The sequence below is a fragment of the Liolophura sinensis genome, chromosome 13 (genome assembly GCF_032854445.1).
Source record: "Liolophura sinensis isolate JHLJ2023 chromosome 13, CUHK_Ljap_v2, whole genome shotgun sequence".
NCBI lineage: Eukaryota > Metazoa > Mollusca > Polyplacophora > Chitonida > Chitonidae > Liolophura > Liolophura sinensis.
Window position 1 is genome coordinate 29,504,648 of NC_088307.1, and position 25,252 is coordinate 29,529,899.

Below are 25,252 nucleotides of genomic sequence, written 5' to 3' on the forward strand. Positions count from 1 at the left end.
ATGACTCAGCCCGACGAGACGCTTCCACACTGTGACAAAAAAACGCTTTGGTATGATGACTCAGCCCGACGAGACTCTTCAATACTGTGACTAAAACCAACACTTTGGGATGATGACTCAGCCCGACGAGACTCTTCAATACTGTGACTTAAACCAACACTTTAGTATGATGACTCAGCCCGACGAGACGCTCCCATAGTGTGACTAAGACCAACACTTTGGGATGATGACTCAGCCCGACGAGACTCTTCAATACTGTGACTTAAACCAACGCTTTGGTATGATGACTCAGCCCGACGAGACTCTTCAATACTGTGACTTAAACCAACACTTTGGGATGATGACTCAGCCCGACGAGACGCTCCTATACTGTGACTAAGACCAACACTTTGGGATGATGACTCAGCCCGACGAGACTCTTCAATACTGTGACTTAAACCAACACTTTAGTATGATGACTCAGCCCGACGAGACGCTCCCATAGTGTGACTAAGACCAACACTTTGGGATGATGACTCAGCCCGACGAGACTCTTCAATACTGTGACTTAAACCAACACTTTGGGATGATGACTCAGCCCGACGAGACGCTTCCATACTGTGACTTAAACCAACACTTTAGTATGATGACTCAGCCCGACGAGACGCTCCCATAGTGTGACTAAGACCAACACTTTGGGATGATGACTCAGCCCGACGAGACTCTTCAATACTGTGACTTAAACCAACGCTTTGGTATGATGACTCAGCCCGACGAGACGCTCCCATACTGTGACTAAGACCAACACTTTGGGATGATGACTCAGCCCGAAGAGAGGTTTCCATACTGTGACTTAAACCAACACTTTGGGGTGATGACTCAGCCCGACGAGACGCTCCCATAGTGTGACTAAGACCAACACTTTGGGATGATGACTCAGCCCGACGAGACACTTCAATACTGTGACTTAAACCAACACTTTAGTATGATGACTCAGCCCGACGAGACGCTCCCGTAGTGTGACTAAGACCAACACTTTGGGATGATGACTCAGCCCGACGAGACTCTTCAATACTGTGACTTAAACCAACACTTTGGGATGATGACTCAGCCCGACGAGACTCTTCCATACTGTGACTTAAACCAACACTTTAGTATGATGACTCAGCCCGACGAGACGCGCCCATACTGTGACTTAAACCAACGCTTTGGTAGGATGACTCAGCCCCACGAGGCGCTCCCATAGTGTGACTAAGACCAACACTTTGGGATGATGACTCAGCCCGAAGAGACGTTTCCATACTGTGACTAAAACCAACACTTTGGGATGATGACTCAGCCCGACGAGACTCTTCAATACTGTGACTTAAACCAACGCTTTGGTAGGATGACTCAGCCCGACGAGACGCTCCCATAGTGTGACTAAGACCAACACTTTGGGATGATGACTCAGCCCGACGAGACTCTTCAATACTGTGACTAAAACCAACACTTTGGTATGACGAATCAGCCCGACGATACGCTTCAATACTGTGAAGAAAAGCAACCAAACAGTTTTGGGCTATGACTCAAATCCAACAGACACTGTCACGGCGTGACAAAATAAACGCAACATTACTAAACTCTAAATTGAACTAATGAGGCACTTAGCCGTAACTCAAACCAACGAGGTACTGCTGCACTAAAAATCTAACCAATGAGTCACTGTTTTACCGTCGATCTAACCAATGAGGCACTGCTGCACTATACATGTAACCAACGAATCACTGCCTTACCGTGACTCTAACCGATGAGCCACTGCTTTACCGTACCCCTAACCAATGAAGCACTGCTGCACTATAAATCTAACTAACGAGGTCGCAATATGACTCAAAAATAAGCATTCTGTAGAGAAGTCTGTACAACGACTCAAGCAACGAGATGTCTATGATACTATGTCTCAAACTTATACTGTGAATAAAACTGACTCGATAAGCCTATAATCTGGCTAAAATGAATGAGATACGTCTGTACTTTGATTCAAATCAACGATATATTTCTATACTGTAACTAGAATGAACGAAACATGTTGATACTTTGGCTGGAACCAACGAGGATTAACCTTTATACTCTGATTAAAAAAAAATGAACGCGAAACTGCTAGTCTTTAACACTTCTAATCTGCCATTGAAATGAGCGAGTCAGATCTGTGAATAAACGACCTGACTGCTCAAAATCAAGAAGTGTGATTTTTGACGTAATAGATGGTGTTACCAGTTAGTGGTGAAGCGATTTTCCTCACAATCTTGCTGCTGGTGATTTTTCAGATTTGTACAGTTACTCTGATACTGGTGACGTGGAGAACGCTATTCGTGAAGGCATCGACGCCCTCGCAACGCTTACCACATCCTCCACTACAGGGGCGGAGCTTAGAACCGGCAACTGTCAAAACAGGATAACTTCCGGTGCTCTTGATCTCTACCTTGTCCTTGACGTCTCCGGGAGCATCAAAAAGAAAGATTTGGATTTCGCGAAAACATTTGCCAAGGCAATAGTTGATAAGGTAGGACTTGGCTACATTGTAAATGTAGGCACAATGTAAATTAAAAACAAGTGAAGTTAACCAAGGATGTCTGACAAAGCGAACTAGGTTACCTTATGACCTCAAGGACATTGCCTAGTTCACGATAATGCGGAATGAAGTCAGAAAATGTGCTACTCATTTCATACACTCGCCTGGAACGTTCATTTCAACATCAGTGGAAACTACTGACTGTTTCCCTTTACACGAATCCGTCTGAATTTCATACCTTAGATAACTTCTTTGTTCTATGGTGGTTTGTATTTGGAGTTGATTTCGCTTGATTGTCATACAAATATTGCTACTAGTTGTGTATTTACACGTAAAGTTTGAATAAAACCCCCAAAAAGATAATATGACACGAGGCGTGAGCGATGGAACCCGTTCGCTCACGTAGGACCATTTCACTGCTTTCACAGTCTTCACTGCTTTAATCACCATCAATGATGTGAGCTGATTTCAGTTATCACACAGTCTCCACTGCTTCAATCACCATCAATGATGTGGGCTGATATCAGTTATCACACAGTCTCCACTGCTTCAATCACCATCAATGATGTGAGCTGATATCAGTTATCACACAGTCTCCACTGCTTTAGTCACCATCAATGATGTGAGCTGATATAAGTTATCACACAGTTTCACTGCTTTATTCACCATCAATTATGTTAGCTGATTTTAGATATCACATAGATTGAATGCTTTAGTCACCTGCAATGATGTGAGCTGATATCAGTTCTCACACAGTCTTCACTGCTTTAATCACCATCAATAATGTGGGCGGATTTCAGTTATCACACCATCTCCACTGCTTTAGTCACCATCAATTATGTCAGCTAATTTCAGTTATCACACAGACTCCACCGCTGTAATCACCATCAATGATGTAAGCTAATATCAGTTATCACAGTCTCCACTGCTTTAATCACCATCAATGATATGAGCTTATTTCAGTTGTCACACAGTTTCACTGCTTTAATCACCATCAATTGTGTGGGCTGATATCAGTTATCACATAGTTTTTACTGCTTTAATCACCATCAATGATGTCAGCTGATATCAGTTATCACACAGTCTTCACTTCTTTATTCACAATCAATTATGTGAGCTGATATCAGTTATCACACAGCCTTCACTGCTTTCATCACCATCAATGATGTAAGCTGATTTCAGTTAACACACAGTCTCCATTGCTTTAATGAGCATCAATGATGTGAGCTGATATTAGTTATCACACCATCTCCACTGCTTCAATCACCATCAATGATGTGAGCTGATATCAGTTATCACACAGTCTCCATGGCTTTATTCACCACCAATTATGTGGGCTGATATCAGTTATCACACAGTCTCCACTGCTTTAATCACCATCAATGATGTGAGCTGATATCAGTTATCACACAGTCTCCACTGCTTTAGTCACCATCAATTATGTGAGCTGATTTCAGATATCACACAGTCTCCATTGCTTTAATCACCACTAATTATGTGGGCTGATATCAGTTATCACACAGTCTCCATTGCTTTAATGACCATTAATTATGTGGGCTGATATCAGTTATCACACAGTCTCCACTGCTTTATTCACTATCAATGATGTGAGCTGATATCTGTTATCACACATTCTTCACTGCTTTAATCACCATCAATGATGTGAGCTGATATCAGTTATTACACAGTTTCAGTGCTTTAATCACCATCAATGATGTGAGCTGATATCAGTTATCACACAGTCTCCACTGCTTTATTCACTATCAATTATGTGAGCTGATATCAGTTATCACACAGTCTTCACTGCTTTAATCACCATCAATGATGTGAGCTTATTTCAGTTATTACACAGTTTCACTACTTTAATCACCATCAATGATGTGAGCTGATATCAGTTATCACACAGTCTCCACTGCTTCAATCACCATCAATGATGTGGGCGGATTTCAGTTATCACACCGTCTCCACTGCTTTAGTCACCATCAATGATGTAAGCTAATTTCAGTTATCACACAGTCTCCACCGCTGTAATCACCATCAATGATATGAGCTTATTTCAGCTATCACACAGTTTAGCTGCTTTAAACACCATCAATGATGTGAGCTGATATCAGTTATCACACAGTCTCCACTGCTTTATTCACTATCAATTATGTGAGCTGATATCAGTTATCACACAGTCTTCACTGCTTTAATCACCATCAATGATGTGAGCTTATTTCAGTTATTACACAGTTTCACTACTTTAATCACCATCAATGATGTGAGCTGATATCAGTTATCACACAGTCTCCACTGCTTCAATCACCATCAATGATGTGGGCGGATTTCAGTTATCACACCGTCTCCACTGCTTTAGTCACCATCAATGATGTAAGCTAATTTCAGTTATCACACAGTCTCCACCGCTGTAATCACCATCAATGATATGAGCTTATTTCAGCTATCACACAGTTTAGCTGCTTTAAACACCATCAATGATGTGAGCTTATATCAGTTATCACACAGTCTCCACTGCTTTAATTACATACTATAGTGTAAGATGATACCAGAAGCATCGTCATTTTCTCATTTTGTTTTTCGGTTTGTTTCATTGTTTTGTTGTTGCTGGGACAACATCATTGACATATAGCTTTATTTGTGAAAGCTTTTTTGTACAATTTTTAATTTAAGACCCCTGCTTATGATGGGTTGTTTTCGGACGTGTACCATTTTCAAAAAATCTTGGTTCTTTACTCTCATAACTGGCTCTCTATGGAATCTGTTAGAATATATAATCTAATTCAAAATATTCGATTGCTGCTGCATGGGTAAGCAATAAACGTCCTCTGGAAAAAGTAGGAAATATAACCTTTAGTGTTGGTTATATGTACTCTCGCGGTGTTTGGGTGGCTCTGGTTTAACCTTAACGGCCTTCTGGCGGCGGGGATAGAGAAGAATCAACAGTGCCTAAAGCACAGTGCAGGCCAGTGACCATTGGCTTTAGTGGTTTATAGACCGTGCTTCCGCGTGGCTGCAGATCGAAGATCTCGGTGCAGCGAAGAAAAGATTTACATTTGGTTCGTTGTTTTGTTTGGTTCCACGTGTATAGCATGCCATAGAAATTAGTCGGGTGTCTTGAAGAATCAAACTTTTTACAGTGTATTGAAAGTTTGTGTCGTTTGGTTTATGTTAGGTGGGTGTTTCGGAGACGGGCACTCGAGTGGCCCTCATTGTCTTCGACACCAGAGTGCAATCTCACCTAAAGATCACAGACCCTGATCGGATGACACCAGAACGGGTGAAAGCCCAGATCGAAAGCATTCCACATTACGGTAAGCGTAATAATATATTCATGTTCGCAAACTGGATGCTCCCCAATGACGCTTTCTAAAAATATCTCCATGAAACAAACGCCCGGAAGTTTGCAAGCCTCTGAAGGGCGTTGCCTGAAATATCTCCATGAAAACAAACGCCCGGAAGTTTGTAAGCCTCTGAAGGGCGTTGCCTGGAAATATCTCCATGAAAACAAACGCCCCCGAAGGTTTGCAAGCCTCTGAAGGGCGTTGTCTGGAAAATATCTCCCATGAAACAAACGCCCGGAAGTTTGCAAGCCTCTGAAAGGTGGTGTCTGTAAAGATCTCCATCAAACAAACGCCCGGAAGTTTGCATGTTCCTCAAGGACACTGTCTGTAAACATCTCCAGGAAGCAAGCTCCCGATGTTTGCATGTTACTCACGGGCGCTGCCTGCCAAAAATCTCCATGAAACAAACGCCCGAAAGTTTGCATGTCCAGCAAGGGCACTGTCTGTAAAGATCTACATGAAACAAAATACCCAGAAGTTTGCATGTTTTTCAAAGACGCTGTGTGTAAAGATCGCCGGGAAAAAAGCGCCCGGAAATGTGCATGTTCCCCCTGTCCCCGCTGGGCGCTGTCTGTAGAGATCTCTTCGAAACAAGCTTCTAAAAGCGACACATCTGAACCTACTGAGATATCCCCTAAACCATGACTGACACTTCTCCTTTAAGATTGTTTTAATGTTGACGTATGTTAAATGTGATGACAATACTGTTAGAGTAATTTTAGACCAGTGACATCTAATAAATTGCAATTAATATCACTGTATTTTTTTAACCTAATTTTGCTTAAGCCATGATGCTAGGAGGCGTGTAATTCGATACTGTTTAAACATTTACATGAACAGTTAGAATAAAGCCCTAACTGAGGTAAATTGACAAGAGGCCGTATTTCACCGGTTAGGTGTGACCATCTGCCAGCTATCACATATCAAACTGTTGTTCTGTTCTGTTCTTACTCTCTGTACTGTACGTTTTTTAATTATATTTACTGTTACATCCCCCTAAACCGTAACTACGTCATACCCAAAATCATAAATGACACGCCCTATACGGTGACAGTGACCTATTAACCACCGAGCTATTTTAAACGGATAATGCTCGGGAATCTTTGCCGTGCAGCTTTAAATGTGGAAGGCCTGCTTTTCTCCATTGTTTTGGCACTGTATACGCAAAAATTATGATCTCATCTCGTCCTTCGTGTTGCAGGACGAGGCACTGCTACAGCCAGTGCATTGCGGTACATCCGTGACCGTCTGTTGGACAAGGCAACTGGGCGTCAGACAAGGACGTACGCTAGGAATGCCCTTATTCTTATCACAGACGGTAAGTATTCCGCAGAGTTACATCTCTTCTCATAAAGAGGTGAGCGGGTGCTTGGGGTTCAACGTCGTACTTAACAATTTTTCATTCATATGACAACGAGGAATCCTCAGAGTGCATGTAACGTGCCTCCTTGTTGCATTCACGGATTTCCACCGCTCTTTTATCTGGTGCTGCTTCAATAAGACGCTTTACTAAAGGCAAGTAAGCGCACCTCCCGAACCATTATACTGATATGGGTCAACCAGTCGTTGCACTATCTCCTACATGATGAAGTCCAAGCGAGGAAGTGACAACTTCTTTTAAGGTATTAGGTGTGACTCGACGCAGGATTTAATCTGGGTCTACCGCCTCCCGAAAGGGGAGAGTCTTTCTCACATAGAGGTAGAAAACAATCTAGTGTTTGCAATTAAATAGCGAACCCTGTAGACGGTTTAATATATAAAACGCGACACATTACACTACGACTAGACAAAAGAAATAAGTCTGATATTCAGTTATGTCTGAAGAACATTTGAAGGGCGATGTGGTATTATTCTCGTGTCTATTTACGTTACTGAATCAAAGACCTGTCCGGAATTTAAGACTTAACGTGGTGCTTTCACCCAATCCACACACATGTTGCTGGCAACATTTACCCTGATCTCCTTTCTTCTTACAATTTCCAAAGCTTTCATGGGGTTCAGAGTAACTCGAACGTAATCCTCCGTCTTATTGTTGCAGGGAGACATAACACAGGAGGGGATCCGGTCCCGGTGGCGGAAGATCTGAAGATGTCCCCGTTTGACATGGACATCTACTGCCTGGCCATCGGCCATAACGTCAACAAGAGGTCAGTACACCAGATTGCTTCTTCGCCGGACAAATTCTGGTACTTGAGACGTTCTGAAGATATTGGCCCAGTGACGGAACATTTGCTGTCCACATCTGAAACCAGTGAGTGGGCCTGCCCTTCTCCACTTATGTATGTATGCTTGTTTGCTCAGTATTAAATAGCGTGTTAACTCAAATAGCGTGTTAACTCAACAATTAAGGTAAGTATTAATTATCAGTTGAGGGTTCAGTTTCCACCAGAATTTCTCATTTTAGGGTAACAATCCAGGAGCTATGGCAGCGTAAAACAGTGTGTTCGGGAATCACAGTTCACAGTGGACAAGTGTGTCCACCGCTTGACACATTCGGTACGGAGTACCGTGACCTGTGCTAACCCTTCAAGGAATCCCAATAAACCATACGTTTTACCTATTAATCAATCATTTTATTAATTATTCAATAGAATATTATCGATCTCACAGGATACGAACAATGCGGTGTAGGCGGTGTGGTCGATATACCAGAGACTGTCCGTAAGGGAGGCGGGTTTCCAGTGAAGGACATCCGGCACTGGCCTTGGGTCGCTACAATCCACCTTAAAACAGCCCCCACACATCTGCTCTGATGACGTACGTATCGGGTTTTCAACCTTTATAAGACGTTATATTTGCTTTAACTGGTTTATTCCTCTCAAAGTAACGTGAATTCCAGCAACAAAAAAATGCCATTGTGTCAGCGGCGAAACACAATGGGGAAGGATTTACTTTATTTCATTTATTTAATTGGGTTTTTAGGCCGTACTCAAAAATATTTCACTTATTCGATGGCGACCCGTATGATTGGGGAGGAAACCGGGAAGAGGCCGGTTATCCCAGTACCAAGCGCAGGTTGCTCAAATACTTGAGCTGGACCTTAATCTCAGAGCGACCGAATTGGCCTCGGACCCCCATTAATTTTCCATAAGCGACAATGTTAACGTCTAGCACTGTAGCTCAGTCCCAAACATTCCGTGGCCAATAAGCTTTGGTGCATACCTGGCCCAGCCTGCGAGAAAGAAGCCATAAAAATCTTGACATAGGTTGACCGTCAAAATCTGGACCTTTCCATGCCGGGCAGCTGGGAGGCGTGCCTAGCAACGCCAAGGGACGTCACTCGCAGCCTCATCACTACCTCACACCTTGTGTCCTCTCACCCAGATTTCAAACTTTCATCAATAAAGCTCATACCTCATCAAAGTTTAGACAGTTTCCAGCATTTTAATACCAAGCATGCACCTGTGCACCAAAAATGGACGCCTGGGAGCAAGAAAAGACAGCCGCGCTGGTGCATTAGGCATCTCCGTCACGGTCACTCCCCCCCCCCCCCCCCCCCCACCCCCCCCGCTTCTTCCCAAACGACTTGTGGCTTAAGGGTCAAGGCAGCAAAGCGCCATCTAAATGTTGTCTAAGGGAAGGTAACTCAGCAATATCGCCAGGCATGTGTTTCGATGGATCCTGGGTCTTAATCCTGAGCCATGACAGTATTTGTTTCCTCATTAGTTAGGGGATATGTTGTCCACGTTCTTATTCTAAGGGACGAAACACTCTTGGTTTGGGTTACTGTTAATTTTTTTTAAAACTGCTGAATTAAATTTAACTTAATGCCACTCGTGTGCTCCATTCTTTAAATCGATCACAGAAATGCATGACCACAGTTAAAGTTCACCTGTAATTCCACACCTGGGCGAGGTAGCAATACACTACAAGAAAGGAAACAAACTGTCTATGTTATTTTGTCTGTTTCAGACTCTACAGTTTGTGTGTGGTGCCACTTTAATACACAGACAATGGCTCTTAACCGCTCGAAGTTGTTTTACCAAGGGTAAAGTTTCCGCAGATCTTCTCTTGGGCTCAAGATAGGTACGTATTGTTTGCATTCACTGAAGGATAAATTTGTTTCTGGTAGAGACACGTGGATATTCGTCTGCAGATACAGTAATGTATAAAGGATATATTCATTTCTGCTAGAGGCACGTATATATTTGTGTGCAGATACAGTAATGCATGTACTAAAAGATACATTCAGTTCTGGTAGAGACGCTTGGATATTCGTCTGCATATACTGGAATCTATAAAAGATATATCCATTTCTGGTAGAGGCACATGGATGTTCGTCTCCAGATACAGTAATGTATGTGCGAAAGGATATATCCATTTCTGGTAGAGACACGTAGATGTTCGTCAGCAGATACAGGAATGTATGTACTAAAGGATTATATCCATTTCTGGTGGAGACACATGGATATTCGTCTGTAGATACAGAAATGTATACAGGACATATCCCTTTTCTGGTAGTGACATGTTAATATTCGTCAGCAGATACAGTAATGTATATACTAAAGGATACATTCATTTGTGGTAGAGGCAGGTGGATATTTGTCTCCAGATACAGTAATGTGTATACTAAAGCATTTTATCCATTTCTGGTAGAGACACATGGATATTCGTCTGCAGATACAGTAATGTATGTACTAAAGGATATATCCATTTCTGCCAGAGACACGAGGATATTTGTCTACAAATACAGTATTGTATAAAGGGTATATTCATTTCTGGTAAGATGCCTGGATATTTGTCTGCAGATACAGTAATGTATAAAGGATACATTCAGTTCTGGTACAGACACACAGATATTCGTCTGTAGATACAGAAATGTATATAAGATACATCCCTTTCTGGTAGAGACACGTGAATGTTTTGTCTGCAGATACAGTAATGTATGTACTAAAGGATATATCCATTTATGGATATTTGTCTGCAGATACAATAATGTATGTACTCAAGGAGTGCATTCATTTCTGGTAGAGACACGTGGATATTCGTGTGGGATATACTGGAATGTTTAAATGATATATCCATTTCTGGTAGAGACACAGGGATATTCGTCTGCAGATACATTATTTTTATGTACTAAAGAATACATTAAAATCTGGTAGAGACCACGTGGATATTCCTGTGGCTATACTGGGATGTATAAATGATATATCCATTTCTGGTAGAGGACACGTGGATATTTGTCTGCAGATACAGGAATGTATAAAGGATATATTCATTTCTGATAGACACACATTGCATATTCGTCTAAGATACAGTAATGTATGTACTAAAGGAAATGTCCATGTCTGTTAGTGACGCATGGATGTTTGTCTGCAGATACAGTAATGTATGTACTGAAGGATATATCCCTATCTTGTAGAGACATATGGATATAAGTCCTGCAGATACAGTAAAATATGTACTAAAGGATATACCCATTTCTGGTAGAGACGCGTGATGTTCGTCTGCAGATATAGTAATGTATTTACTAAAGAATACATTTACAGGCACTTATTCATCATACATTATTGTATACACTGAAAGACGTATTTACTCCCCACAGAGATAAGTATGTAGTTATCTGCTGATACATTAAACTATGCCCTATACTTATGTATTATTTACTCGTAGAAATATATACATGTTTACCTCTATATACATAGACATATGCACCAAAGGATCCAATAAACCAAAACAGAGAAAACTTTTCGATATTTACGATCCAATGATTCTCGGGGAACATTTGCTTCTCAATGATCTTGCAATGAATCTGTACTGGCGACTTCCTTCTCTACAGGTCCTAATGAATCTGTACTGGCGACTTCCTTCTCTACAGGTCCTAATGAATCTGTACTGGCGACTTCCTTCTCTACAGGTCCTAATGAATCTGTACTGGCGACTTCCTTCTCTACAGGTCCTAATGAATCTGTAATGGCGACTTCCTTCTCTACAGGTCCTAATGAATCTGTACTGGCGACTTCCTTCTCTAGGCTTTAATGAATCAATATTCGCCACTTCATTCTCTTGGCTCTGACGCATCTTTACTTGCCTCTCCTTTTTCAGGTTCTAATATATCTATACTGGCGATTTCCTTTTCCAGGTTCTAATGAATCTATACTGTCCACTTCTCTAGGCTCTAATGAATCTATACTGGCCAATTCCTTCTCTACAGGTCCTAATGAATCTATACTATCCACTTCCTTGTCTAGGCTCTAATGAGTCTATACTTGCCACCTCCTTTTCCGGTTTCTAACGAATTTATTTATTCCTTTATTTGATTCGTGTTTTACGCCGTACTCAAGAATATTTCACTTATGCGACGGCGACCACCATTATGGTGGGAGGAAACTGGACAGAGCCCGGAAGAAAGCAGGACCATCCATGGGATAAAGCTGCACCGCGGGAAACCGTATTAGTAAGAGACTCCTGAGCCAATGCGCTGTACTAGCGTGCTAACTCCCTCGGTCAAGGAGGCTCCCTTATGAATCTAGACTAGCCACTTCTTTTTCTAGGCGCTACTGAATCTAAACTGCCTACTCCCTGCTCACAATCCTAATGAATCACTTCTTTCTATAGGTCGTGATCAATCTAGACTGGCCACTTTCTTCTCTAAGTTCTAATGTATCTATATTGGCCACTTCTCTGGGTTCTAATGCATCTACACTGGCAACTTCCTTCTCTGGGCTCTAATAAATTTATACTGGCCACTTCCTTCTCCAGGCCCTAATGAATCTAAACTGGCCATTTCCTTCTCTAGGTCTGAATGAATCTAAAATGGCCACCTTCTTTAGGTCCTAATGAATCTAAACTGGTCATTTCCTTCTCTAGGCCCCAATGAATCTATACTGGCGACTTCCTTCTCTAGGCTCTAATGAGTCTAAACTGGTCACTTCCTTCTCTAGGCCCTAATGAATCTATACTGGCGACGTCCTTCTCTAGGCTCTAATGAGTCTATACTGGCCACTTCCTTCTCTAGGCTCTAATAAGTCTATACTGGCCACTTCCTTCTGTACTTTCTAATAAATCTAAACTGGGCATTTCCTTCTTTAGGTCTGAGTGAATCGAAAATGGCCACCTTTTTGAGGTCCTAATGAGTCTGAACTGGTCATTTCCTTCTCTAGGCTCTAATGAATCTATACTGGCCAATTCCTTCCCTACAGGTCCGAATGAATCTAAACTGGCCACTTCTATGTCTCGGTTTTCATGAATCTAAACTGGCCACTTCTTTGTCCAGGTGTTAAGGAATCTAAACTAGCCACATCCCCCTCTAAGACAAGACTTGTAAATGATGCTATTATCGCCATCGAAACGTCGTGTGCTTAAAAAACAAAATGTTGTTATCCATAAGAAATCAATCTTGTCTTAGCTCAACTATGAACTTCTAAATGCCATTGAAAGAAGTCAAACATCCCTCTCTTTAGGTCCAAATGAATCTAAACTGGCCACCTCTATCTCAAAGTCCTTATGAATCTGAACTGCCATATCCCTAGTCTAGGTCTTAATAAATCTAAACTGTCCACTTCTTTCTCTAAGTCCTTATGAATCTGAACTACCCAATTCCTTGTCTAGGTTTTGACAGATTTAAACTGGCCACTTCCTTCTCAAAGTCCTTATGAATCTGAACTGGCCAATTCCTTGTCAAGGTTTTGATAAATCTAATCTGGCCACTTCCTTCTCAAAGTCCTTATGAATCTGAACTTCCCAATTCCTTGTCAAGGTTTTGACAGATTTAAACTGGCCACTTCCTTCTCAAAGTCCTTATGAATCTGAACTGCCATATCCCTAGTCAAGGTCTTGATAAATCTAATCCTGAACTTCCCAATTCCTTGTCTAGGTTTTGACAGATTTAAACTGGCCACTTCCTTCTCAAAGTCCTTATGAATCTGAACTGGCCAATTCCTTGTCAAGGTCTTGATAAATCTAAACTGGCCACTTCCTTCTCAAAGTCCTTATGAATCTGAACTACCCAATTCCTTGTCTAGGTTTTGACAGATTTAAACTGGCCACTTCCTTCTCTAAGTCCTTATGAATCTGAACTTCCCAATTCCTTGTCTAGGTTTTGACAGATTTAAACTGGCCACTTCCTTCTCTAAGTCCTTATGAATCTGAACTTCCCAATTCCTTGTCAAGATCTTGATAAATCTAAACTGGCCACATCTTTCTCTAAGTCCTTATGAATCTGAACTACCCAATTCCTTGTCTAGGTTTTGACAGATTTAAACTGGCCACTTCCTTCTCTAAGTCCTTATGAATCTGAACTTCCCAATTCCTTGTCAAGATCTTGATAAATCTAAACTGGCCACATCTTTCTCTAAGTCCTTATGAATCTGAACTGCCCAATACCTTGTCTAGGTTTTGACAGGTCTAAACTAGCCACTTCCTTCTGAAAGTCCTTGTGAACCAGAACTTCCCAATTCCTTGTCTAGGTCTTGATAAATCTAAACTGGTCACTTCCTTCTCTAAGTCCTTATGAATCTGAACTGGCCAATTCCTTGTCTAGGTCTTGATAAATCTAAACTGGCCACTTCCTTCTCAAAGTCCTTATAAATCTAAACTGCCCAATTCCTTGTCTAGGTCTTAATAAATCTAAACTGACCACTTCCTTTTCAACGTCCTTATGAATCTGAACTGGCCAATTCCTTGTCTAGGTCTTGATAAATCTAAACTGGCGACATCCTTCTCAAAGTCCTTATCAATCTGAACTTCCCAATTCCTTGTCTAGGTCTTGATAAATCTAAACCTGCCATTTCCTTTTCTAAGTTCTTATTGATCAGAACTGGCCAATTCCTTGTCTAGGTCTTGATAAATCTAAACCTGCCATTTCCTTTTCTAAGTTCTTATTGATCAGAACTGCCCAATTCCTTGTCTAGGTCTTGATAAATCTAAACTGGCCACTTCCTTCTCAAAGTCCTTATCAATCTGAACTGGCCAATTCCTTGTCTAGGTCTTAATAAATCTAAACTGGCGACATCCTTCTCAAAGTCCTTATGAATCAGAACTGGCCAATTCCTTGTCTAGGTCTTGATAAATCTAAACTGTCCACTTCCTTTTCTAAGTTCTTATTGATCAGAACTGGCCAATTCCTTTGTCTAGGTCTTGATAAATCTAAACTGGCGACATCCTTCTCAAAGTCCTTATGAATCTGAGCTGCCCAGTTCCTTGTCTAGGTCTTAATAAATCTAAACTGGCGACATCCTTCTCAAAGTCCTTATGAATCAGAACTGGCCAATTCCTTGTCTAGGTCTTGATAAATCTAAATCTGCCATTTCCTTCTCTAAGTCCTTATGAATCTGAGCTGCCCAGTTCCTTGTCTAGGTCTTGATAAATCTAAATCTGCCATTTCCTTCTCTAAGTCCTTATGAATCTGAGCTGCCCAGTTCCTTGTCCAAGGCTTGATAAATCTAAATCTGCCATTTCCTTCTCTAAGTCCTTATTGATCAGAACTGGCCAATTCCTTGTCTAGGTCTTGATAAATCTAAACTGGCCACCTCCTTCTCTAAGTCCGTATGGATCTGAACTGCCCTATTCCTTGTCTAGGTCTTGATAAATCTAAACTGGATCTTTCCGTCGGTAGGTTCTGCTCACCGGAACGAGAGCGCTATAAGTCTTGACGTAGAGGACGTGATCTTTCGACCGAATACGGCCGACGACATCGCATTGGTCAAGTTAGGCAGGCCCGTGATTCTTAACCCTAAGATTAGGACCGTGTGCTTACCGGACCACGGGTCACTGGGTATGTATGAACCTAAAAATGCTTGGGCTTGATTTATTTTATTTCAGTTCGCACAGGTACATGTACATGTTTATTAATGTCAATCTTGTTGCCTGCAAGAGAGGTACAGTGGTTTCTTTCACTGCTGAGTTTGACATTTCAAATTATGAATAAGTATACATAAACAGTAAAAACATTGATAACCATTGTGTCTGGCATAATATCTATCGGGAATTACAGTGTTCAGCTTATCTCAGAGAATTTACGCTGAGATCTCTGATTTAAATCACATCAGCAAAACACTGTGTACACTTCAGAGCGCGTGCCCAGCAGTCTTTCTAGCCGGTGGGGTTGGTCTGTGGGGTCTGTCACCCTGAACAGCATCTCCTGTGAGAAATGGGCAGGCAAAACCAAAGAGGTGAAGAAACTCCAGTATTTTCAGGGGATGATGTATCGCTTGCACAGAACTGTTTGTCAGAAACGCTCGAAGCAGACCTTTTCCGACCTCCGCAGTTTCTGTGCCATTCAGCGCACGGGTGAGTAAATTTTTATTTCTTCTAGATAAATGATTGGTCATGTCCAAAATTGGGACCTGTTAAGTTAGGAACTGAGTTAAATTACACAAATTTATTAAATAAAAGCACTGGCCTCTCTGACAAACTTAGTTCGTAGACAAACTTAAAGCCTTACTCCGTGTGATGGCGTGTTTAAATCCTACACTCTATGGCTGGTTGGAGCCTTACATCAGGAGGTTTGATAAACCAGTCCTGCCAAGTGCAGTTGTTTCACAGGGACTGTACTAGCCCTGGCCACTGTCATTTAAGTCAACGTATAATGTTCTGCATGACCTGTAAGCTACGAATGAATATATAAATTAAATAAATTTAATTATATGATAGATATATAAAGTTCATTACATATTCATAAATGTAGTAGTCTGTGATACATTGCACGTAATGCATTTCACGCAAGTTGCATGGCTGTTCCTAGAAGGAAGAAAAAACTGAAGATGAGGCTTTCTAGAGATGAATATCAACCAACGCATCTCTTTGCAGTCATCATAATTTAGCTGTTTCTTGTGAGTATATATAGCACTATGCTGTCTCAGGTGAATATCTAAACTAGATCGGGGTTACAGTCTTTTGCAGTCACAAATGAATATGACCACCGTCTAGCTGCCTCAAGAGTCTACGGCCTTCAAACAAAAACTAAACACTGTAAACATGTACAGGTTACTAATCGAAATCGAAACACAAGGTCTCTTTTGGTAATGAGTTAAGTATATTTGGCTTTAATGTTACTTACTTTACTGTACATTACGCCTGACACTGTTAGTCGTATGTGCGCACGCCCACAAGGACGCTTCACTGGCTACCGGCATTCCACCAGGAAGTAGAGACCTATTAATACCAGATTACTCGGCATATAATGAAAGAGACATGAAGCACTAGTCACCATGACAACGTCCATCACCGCCATCTGACGGCTATGATGCTACTGAGGGGAGCTCACCCTTTCCCTTTTCCCGCTTTGATCTGAAATATTCATGTTCACGAACAGCTGCGTAGATGGCTTTCATGAAGGATCTGTAAAACAGCACTTGTCCGCACATATTCAGATGAACGCCCTCTTTAAGCAGGATGTTTTTAACAGGCTCCATCATCTTTTTATGTTTCCAAAATGTCACCGTTTTTTCCTTGCGAAGCCGACGGTTGATTTCTAGAATTTTCTTGTTATAGTCCGCCACAGAAATACGCCTCGTGGCCTGTCGACGGAACAGCTGGCTAAAATACACCTTGAAGACTTGGAATTTGGTTTTTAGGATACGTACAAAGCCGAGGATCTCTGCACAAATGTCTGAGGAGGTTTTGGTGGAGTCTGCGTCATTGCTGCCGATGTGTACGATGACGACATCCGGTCTAGTTTCCTCTAACAGGCTTTCCAGATGGCTCGAATTTCTCAGTGTAGCCACTTTAGCGCCCCCTATGCCGAGAAAGTGCACATCTTGCCCAGTGCCGAAGTCTAGCCTGGAACAAGGGAAGCAACCTTGTAGGATACTGCTTTCTAGCCTGTGAATATGACTGCTTCCCGTGAGCAGAATTCTCAGGGTTGGTCCTGGGTTTTTCTCTCCCCTCTCTTCGGTTGTTGTCAGCTTTTGCCGTGAAACACAGAAACAAACATACATATAACCATATTTGTAGGACTAATAGTTTTGCTTATTACGGGACAGGAAGCAGCTGGCATTTTCACGTTTTCACTATTATATTACGTGGTACGTAATTCGCAAATGCGTCAAATAACACTGAAGAACACTGAAGAAGGTTACGTTGAAAACATGAATACAAATTTACCAAAAAATTTAAAAAAAAAAAGAAGAAAAAAAAACAACAACAAACAAATAAACAGAACAACAACAATACACAAAGTGTATAATATGTATAGCTTACGTGCTCCTTAATCTCATTTTCTTCAGGGTTCCCCGATGACGTCAAATCCCGAATCTGGTTTGATATGTACCTATCTGATGTAATTTTTAGTTCCTGCCAGAATGAAATGGAAGATATTTTGGGAGAATACATCTGGTGCTGAACGGTTTGATTTGTATTTCCCTTGATTTGTGTAGCGGTTCACAAAATGGGATGGAGTTAAAGCAAACAATAGATACGGTCATGAAACTAGAGGTCATGATAATACATGTCAGGAGACTACAGGTACATATAAAGAAACCATTCATCACGAAAATATACGTCTTGCATTCAGCCACACACCATCAAACTATACATCATAAAACCACACATAGTAAAACTATATACCATAAAACCACACACCATCAAACTATACACCATAAAACCACACACCATCAAACTATACACCATAAAACCACACACCATAAAACTACACACCATGAAACAACACACCATCAAACTATACATCATAAAACCACACACCATCAAACTATACATCATAAAACCACACACCACCAAACTATACAACATAAAACCACACACCATCAAACTATACACCATAAAACCACACACCATAAAACTACACACCATGAAACAACACACCATCAAACTATACATCATAAAACCACACACCATCAAACTATACATCATAAAACCACACACCACCAAACTATACACCGTAAAACCACACACCATCAAACTACATACCATAAAACCACACACCATCAAACTACACAACATAAAATTACACACAATAAAAGTACACACCATAAAACCACACACAATAAAACTATATACCATAAAACCACACACCATCAAACTATACACCATAAAACCACACACCATAAAACTACACACCATCAAACAACACACCATCAAACTATACAACATAAAACCACACACCATCAAACTACATATCATAAACTCACACACCATCAAACCATACATCATAAAACCACACGCAAAACTATATACCATAAAACCACACACCAACGAAATATACAACATAAAACCGCACGCAATCAATCTATATACCATAAAACCACAAATCATCAAACTCATACCATAAACGCACACACCATCAAACTATACACCATAAAAGCACACGCCATAAAACCGCACAACCCTGTACCACACACCACAAAACCACATCCCATGAAACAGGTTTGTACTGAGATCACCAGATATTTACTAATTTATGACTTACATTTTTTCCATCTTTATGTTCCTCTGGGTTCCTATCTGAAGCCATGTTTCAAACTATTTGTTGATTAAAGAGCAGTTTCTGAAATACATATTTAGAAACCTTAAGTCTTCATGGTTGATTACGTTGTGAATTCAAGAGGAATACAGCCTAAGCCTATCAGTGCAAAGAAATATGTTTTCCACATGTAAAATCACAGTGTTATCCATAAGTTACAGACACAAAAACCATCAGCACGCACTCTATGCACCCTCACACCCTCACCTCACAGTCGTCAACTTTTCACGCCAAACACACACACACATAAAACGTGGCGATAGCACAAATACCACTCTAAGATACAAGCAAACCTAATAATATAGACATTTACAGCATGCATGCTTGCAATAGCACGTATCAGCACTGCTGTCTTGGTGTTGCCTTTGTAAGATTAGATAGGCCTTCATTTACAACTACCTGATGTTAGTGATACCATGTGGACTTCTCCACAAAGAGAGGTTGTCAGGTATGTAACGTCAGAGTGAAGACCATGGTGCTGGTTTTTGTGTAAATAGTAGATCTTCTAACCACAATATCGTCCATGGGCACATCGCTGTGAACCAAAGAGAGAGATATACATATTTTTCCATAAGGGCTCTAGTAGCATCGAGTTCATCTGGCATAAAGCACAAACCATCATCAAACCCTTCCACCATGAAGGATTAAGCACCCCAGCGGCATTCGCAACCCCAGCGACCTTTACAACCGGCTGAACATTGAGTTCTTAAGCCACACAATTTACAATACTTAACTCTGCTTTGCGCCAATCACCTTAATTCAGGCTTGTCGCATGAGAAGTGACAGACAGTTTCGTGGTGGGTAACTGAAAGGCGGAGAAGGTTATTAGGCGATTATTGCTGTCTCACACAAGCCTATCATCTTGTAGGACGAATCTGAGCTCCACCTTTTAGCAATGGCTCTCCCAAAGTCACAAGTATTCGACGTTAATTCATGTTTGTGTAGTACAAAAAATGTGTATGTTATACTAAAATGTGTACCTGATACGGAAATGCATGACACTGAAATGTTTGTCTGATACTGAACTGTCTGACATTGAAATGTTTGTGTGATACTAAAATGTGTTCTACTAAAATGTGTACCTAATACTGAAATGCTTGACACTGAAATGTTTGTGTGATACTGAAATGTTTGTGATACAAGAAATGTTTGATACTGAAATGTTTGATACTGAAATGTTTGTGTGATACTAGAAACGTTTGTGTGGCACTTAAATGTTTGTGTGTGACACTAGAAATGTTTGTGTGATACTGAAATGCGTCTGATACTAGAAATGTTTGATACTGAAATGTTTGTGTGACACTAGAAATGTGTTTGTGATACTAGAAATGTGTGTGTGTGATATGGGGATGTGTGTGTGTGTGATACTAGCAATGTTTGTGTGAAAATGATATAAAATGCACACTAGGAGAGAATATTCAGGAACAGTTTGTTCAGCGTGCACGACATGACAGAGAGTTTTCTGATCAGTTCTGTAAAATGCAGAAATACAGGATATCAGAAGAGTGATACGGAATTAAATCAAATGTACATCGCGCGACCCTGTACTATGTAATAAGTAGTTAAATCAAATAATAATCAGTTAGACCAAGACAACTGTGTACGTAAATAAACAGCGAAATTTCTCCATCATATTACATTAAATAACAGACACACACAAAAAATACTGTCATTATCTCGCAAATCTTGTGAAGGTATGTATCATGAAGATCGTCTAATAAAACAGCCATTCAAACTTTCTAGTATACAAAGGAAAGTAACAAAATACGTGTACACTCAATCAAATTCGATTAATCGAATAAAATATCAGATCAGGGGGAAGAACTCTTACAACTATAATCAAAGCACGTTACTCAACGTTATGCTACAACAGAGCTATATATCATCTGAATCACCGCACTGCCCCAGTCATTTAAGGTATATTTAAGGTACAAGTCAAAGAATTACAAGAAAATAAATGCATTACCACATTCTGTGAACTTCTCAGTCAAAAACCCAATGAAAATATCTCCTATTTATGATACAAAACATATCTAGACAAACACTTAACTCTTGAAAGCACAATGCACTCATTACCCAGTCTAAAACAACAACGAACGCTGCTGTGGAAATATAATAAACTAGCAGATTGACTGAAAGGAAAATGTGCGTATAATGCATTGACTTTACATAAAATAAAATAAAAGTCTAAATTACCTGAAGCGTAAATCTCCTGGGATTTACTGTACAAAACTTACAAGATTCTTACAGTACCGCAGTGCGTGCAGTCTGCAATATTGATCAGTGCGCAGCGGGGGGTCGCAATCGGGCAACGGGAAATAACTCGAACACAGTGGTAATCTGTCGGACCCAGAGAGTACCAGCGACGTCACAGCAATTTTGTTGGCTGGAAAGAGTTCGTTGCAAGTTCCACTTGGTGAATGCATTCATGGCTCTAAATGAAAATGCATTTTGAATTATGAAATATAGAAAATCTATGTGTGTCAAATGGCAAAAGGCCGAAGTGACATCACTGGTCCCAGTATGACTACTGTCTACGCTGGAATCCAAAGTTTTAAATGCATTTTACTTGGTTGAAAAATATTCTAAAGAATTAAATCAAACTATTTTCCCGGACAATATCTTCGTATGACATGTTCTTAATTCTAGTGGAGTTCTTTGCCTTTAATTTGGGTCTGCCATGTTTGGAACTTTTTTTCAGCTTTGGGCAAGGTGATGGGCCGCGAAAGTTTTATCTTACCGAAGATTCTCTTTGAAAATTGCATTCCATGGTAAACAAATAAAATTTTCCTGGCCCACCAGCCTGCCGGGAGATGAGAAAATAAATTCCAAACACGGCAGACGTTAATTTGAATTGTCCGGTTCGAAAGTTTTAATGGCTGACTGAATTATTGTTGAAGGAGGGTTTACCAAGGCTGGCTTTGTCATATTACATTTCCGGCGGTTTAGGGATTAGGTGGCTAGCACAAATAAGGTAGAGTTCGAGCTGGGTTTTTTTTAGTGAAATACAGCCATGGTATTTCGCATTTCTCTTTGTAATCCCTTTAGGATTGTGTTCAACGTTGGTAAATCCAGCAATAGATCAATCTAGCTCCGTGTTCCAGTTTAACTTTCAATTGGGTCTTTGGTGTTTTTCAGACTGTGCAGATGTGCCTATGCATCCATGCTAGGAAATTTGAAAGTAACATGTCGAGTACAGGGATAAAAAAATTGCACTCCTTATGTTGACAAGTTAAATTAATTTAATTAATTATTGAGCCCAAAGTAACAAAGGGTTAGGTCATAACAAAAATGAAAACTGTACACTTCAAGTGGTAATAGTTATCATATCCCTCACCTCAAAACTGATTTTTATTGTTTTCCTCACGCCTTATATGCAATAAAGACGAGCCATGCGGTATAAATGTAATATTGATTATTTAATTGGTATACAACATATTTTTTGTGCTTGCACACCTACTCGAGCGAAATGCATGTATGAGTACCTTGACAGTGATCAGCTAAAAACAACAAAACACCCCACAAAGAAGCTTGTTGCGAGTCGTGTGGCTTTTCCATAACAATGACAGTTGTAGGAAGCAGTTCATTCACTTAGTATCTTATCTTCGTAAACTGTCATCTCAGTAGAAGACAATCGCTGTGACAATCCAATTGCGGTATGAAGTTACCTGGATTATATAGATTACCATATTAATATTGACACAGGTAGCAGAATTGCCGCTGTTTACCATTATAATTTGTTTCAGGACGCGACTGTGTGAGAGACAAAGGTTTTCCATTCATGATGCAAGACAAATATAGACTGAGTCCCGTTATCCAAACAGGTTAGCATTGTCATGGCATGAAACAAACCGTCAACAAAGTCATTAGTGTTTGTATGATTCTGAACATGCATGTATCTGGTGTTTGACGGCCATGTTTTATTTTCCTTTGGCATGGACTTCTGTGTCACTTCAGTGTTGGACAAAGCGGCTAAATCTAACATACCTTTTAAAAGAAACTTCTGGCTATACTAAATCGGTTATGGAATCAACGTGGTGAATATGATGTGTAATGTACAATGAAAGATTGATGAAGCCATGCATGTTTGGTGGAACTGTGAATTAAGATAGGTTTCAGACAGAATACAATGGCATTTTATTTCAGCTTGACTTTGTCTTTGCAGGTGTTTTGTCCTCATCAACTTGCTGTCAGTTTATTGTCTACACGAGAGTGGATCGTCACGTGGACTGGATAAGGCAAACAATTAGGTTTCACAAAGAAGAGGACGAACGGCGTTTTAAAGGAATAGTTCATTGAAGTAAAGAACCAGGCAATAAACAATTCAATGGCTAATTATTGCTAGAAATCGATGAATTGTATACAAAAATATAAAACGGACAAGAATATTGTAGCTTGCGTTCTTTCTAAACACAATTTACTAGCAGAAAGGTTGTGAGTTATGATTAGCCTGTCATCCGCTCAACTCAGCTCTCACAGCTTGTGATTCCTTGATGACAAAGAGCTGTAGACGACGCCCGTGTGGCTGTTTGTGCAGACTAACGTTCGTAAGACCGCTTTTATTTTATTTTACTTATTTGATTGATGTTTCACGCCGCACACAAGAATATTTCACTTATACGACGGCGGTCAGCATTATGATTGGATGAAACCGGGCAGAGTACGGAGGAAATCCACGAACATCCGCAGGTTGCTGCAGAGCTTCCTATAAACGGACGGAGAGAAAGCAAGCAAACGATGGGCTTGTAAACGTTACAACCGCATTGGTGGGAGGCTCCTGGGTCATTGAACCGCGCTGACCCGCTAATCCCCTCGGTAGCGGAGGCACCAAAAGACTACTTTGTCTCACACTAATATGGCGTGCAAAAGCCTACATATACATCGCATGTTAAAGTTTGTCAGTTTCCTGCCAAAGCCAGGTTTCGTATAATACCATGATGACTTACAGCAGTTAGTCTTCATCATTGTTATCGCTATCATTGTTATCGTCATCACCATATATTTATATTCTGGATAGATATTTAACGCTGTATGCAAGAATTATTCACTGATAAGGCGATTGTCAAGTCTGAGGAAACTGGACATGGTCCGGAGTAGAGCACTGCCCTAAACCACCAGTGGATTTATTTTTTTATTTGTTTGGTGTTTAATGCCGTACTCAAGAATATTTCACTTATACGACGGCGGCCAACATTATAGTGGGAGGAAACCGGGCAGAGCCAGGGGAAAACCCACAACCATCCGCACGTTGCTGAGAGACGTTCCCACTTCTCCCACTGGACATGGTCCGAGGTAAAGCACTGCCCTTAACCACCACATTATCACCAGATATTGTATTTATTTATTTGTTTGTTTGTTTTGATTGATTGATTGATTGATTGATTGATGCATTTGATTTGATTGATTTAATTGATTTGAGGTTTAACTGTACATTGATTGATTGTTGTTTAAACGGCATACCCCAGCATTTTTACGATGCGGGTCACTTTTAAGGTTTGAGGGACCCGGAGTGCGTGGGGTAAACCACCAACTGTTGGCAAGTAACAGTTTAACTTTACCACGTACAAATATGCACACCACATTGGAGGACATGAGATTAAGATCCAAATCGACTCAACAGTTGCATTGTGTCAAAGGCTCATGTATGGGAAAACAAGCCAGCTGAACTGAGTTGTATTCTAATCGTTATCTGTATGTCGGTCCAAGTCGTATGTCCATCGGTATGGTTATTGTGAGCTATCGTTGTCTGCGGTCGTTTTGTACTTTTGACCTGTTGCTGTCTGCGGTCGTTTTGTAATTTTGACCTATTGCTGTCTGCGGTCGTTTTGTAATTTTGACCTATTGCTGCCTGCAATCGTTTTGTAATTTTGACCTGTTGCTGTCTGCAATCGTTTTGTAATTTTGACGTGTTGCTGTCTGCGGTCGTTTTGTAATCTTGGCTTATTGTTGGCTGAAATA

At 40.7% G+C, this 25,252-nt stretch overlaps 3 protein-coding genes across 4 annotated transcripts in view; 2 read left to right on the forward strand and 1 right to left on the reverse strand.

Moving 5' to 3' along the window:
* LOC135480591 (sushi, von Willebrand factor type A, EGF and pentraxin domain-containing protein 1-like) overlaps positions 1–9,922 on the forward strand; it is a 30,347-nt gene extending 20,425 nt beyond the window's left edge. Inside the window, exons 13-18 of the mRNA XM_064760464.1 lie at positions 2,286–2,521; positions 5,706–5,844; positions 7,076–7,192; positions 7,913–8,125; positions 8,485–8,631; positions 9,787–9,922. Coding sequence (XP_064616534.1) covers positions 2,286–2,521; positions 5,706–5,844; positions 7,076–7,192; positions 7,913–8,125; positions 8,485–8,627 — 848 coding nt within the window. The 3' untranslated portion in view covers positions 8,628–8,631; positions 9,787–9,922. The remainder of the gene's footprint in view (positions 1–2,285; positions 2,522–5,705; positions 5,845–7,075; positions 7,193–7,912; positions 8,126–8,484; positions 8,632–9,786) is intronic.
* A 3,024-nt stretch (positions 9,923–12,946) lies between these two features.
* Positions 12,947–23,680, forward strand: LOC135481054 (complement C1s subcomponent-like). The gene is made up of 5 exons (XM_064760984.1): positions 12,947–13,016; positions 15,431–15,589; positions 15,886–16,104; positions 23,041–23,118; positions 23,460–23,680. Exons 1-5 carry the CDS (start codon positions 12,947–12,949, stop codon positions 23,591–23,593), a joined length of 660 nt encoding a protein of 219 aa, XP_064617054.1. The 3' UTR covers positions 23,594–23,680.
* On the reverse strand, positions 16,174–21,530 carry LOC135480280 (uncharacterized). Of its 2 annotated transcripts, none has more exons than XM_064760077.1 (4): positions 21,491–21,530; positions 19,241–19,829; positions 18,016–18,108; positions 16,174–17,720 (listed from the first exon to the last, which is right to left on the reverse strand). In XM_064760077.1, the coding sequence occupies exons 2-4, from the start codon at positions 19,283–19,285 to the stop codon at positions 17,055–17,057; spliced, it is 804 nt and encodes a 267-aa protein (XP_064616147.1). In that variant the 5' UTR covers positions 19,286–19,829; positions 21,491–21,530; the 3' UTR covers positions 16,174–17,054. The 2 variants fall into 2 exon arrangements, with proteins under 2 accessions (XP_064616147.1, XP_064616149.1); XM_064760079.1 differs by lacking the exon at positions 21,491–21,530 and having other exon boundaries at positions 19,241–19,318; positions 19,694–20,455.
* Positions 23,681–25,252: the final 1,572 nt, after the last annotated feature.

Coding starts and splice junctions, on each gene's coding strand:
- LOC135480280 (XM_064760077.1), bottom strand. CDS start 19,285: ATGGCTTCAGATAGGAACCCAGAGGAACATAAAGATGGAAAAAAT. Junction 18,109..19,240: donor AACATAAAGATGGAAAAAAT/GTAAGTCATAAA, acceptor TCATTCTGGCAG/GAACTAAAAATTACATCAGA. Junction 17,721..18,015: donor AAAATGAGATTAAGGAGCAC/GTAAGCTATACA, acceptor TCACGGCAAAAG/CTGACAACAACCGAAGAGAG.
- LOC135481054 (XM_064760984.1), top strand. CDS start 12,947: ATGAGTCTGAACTGGTCATTTCCTTCTCTAGGCTCTAATGAATCTATA. Junction 13,017..15,430: donor GGCCAATTCCTTCCCTACAG/GTCCGAATGAAT, acceptor TTCCGTCGGTAG/GTTCTGCTCACCGGAACGAG. Junction 15,590..15,885: donor ACCGGACCACGGGTCACTGG/GTATGTATGAAC, acceptor TGTACACTTCAG/AGCGCGTGCCCAGCAGTCTT.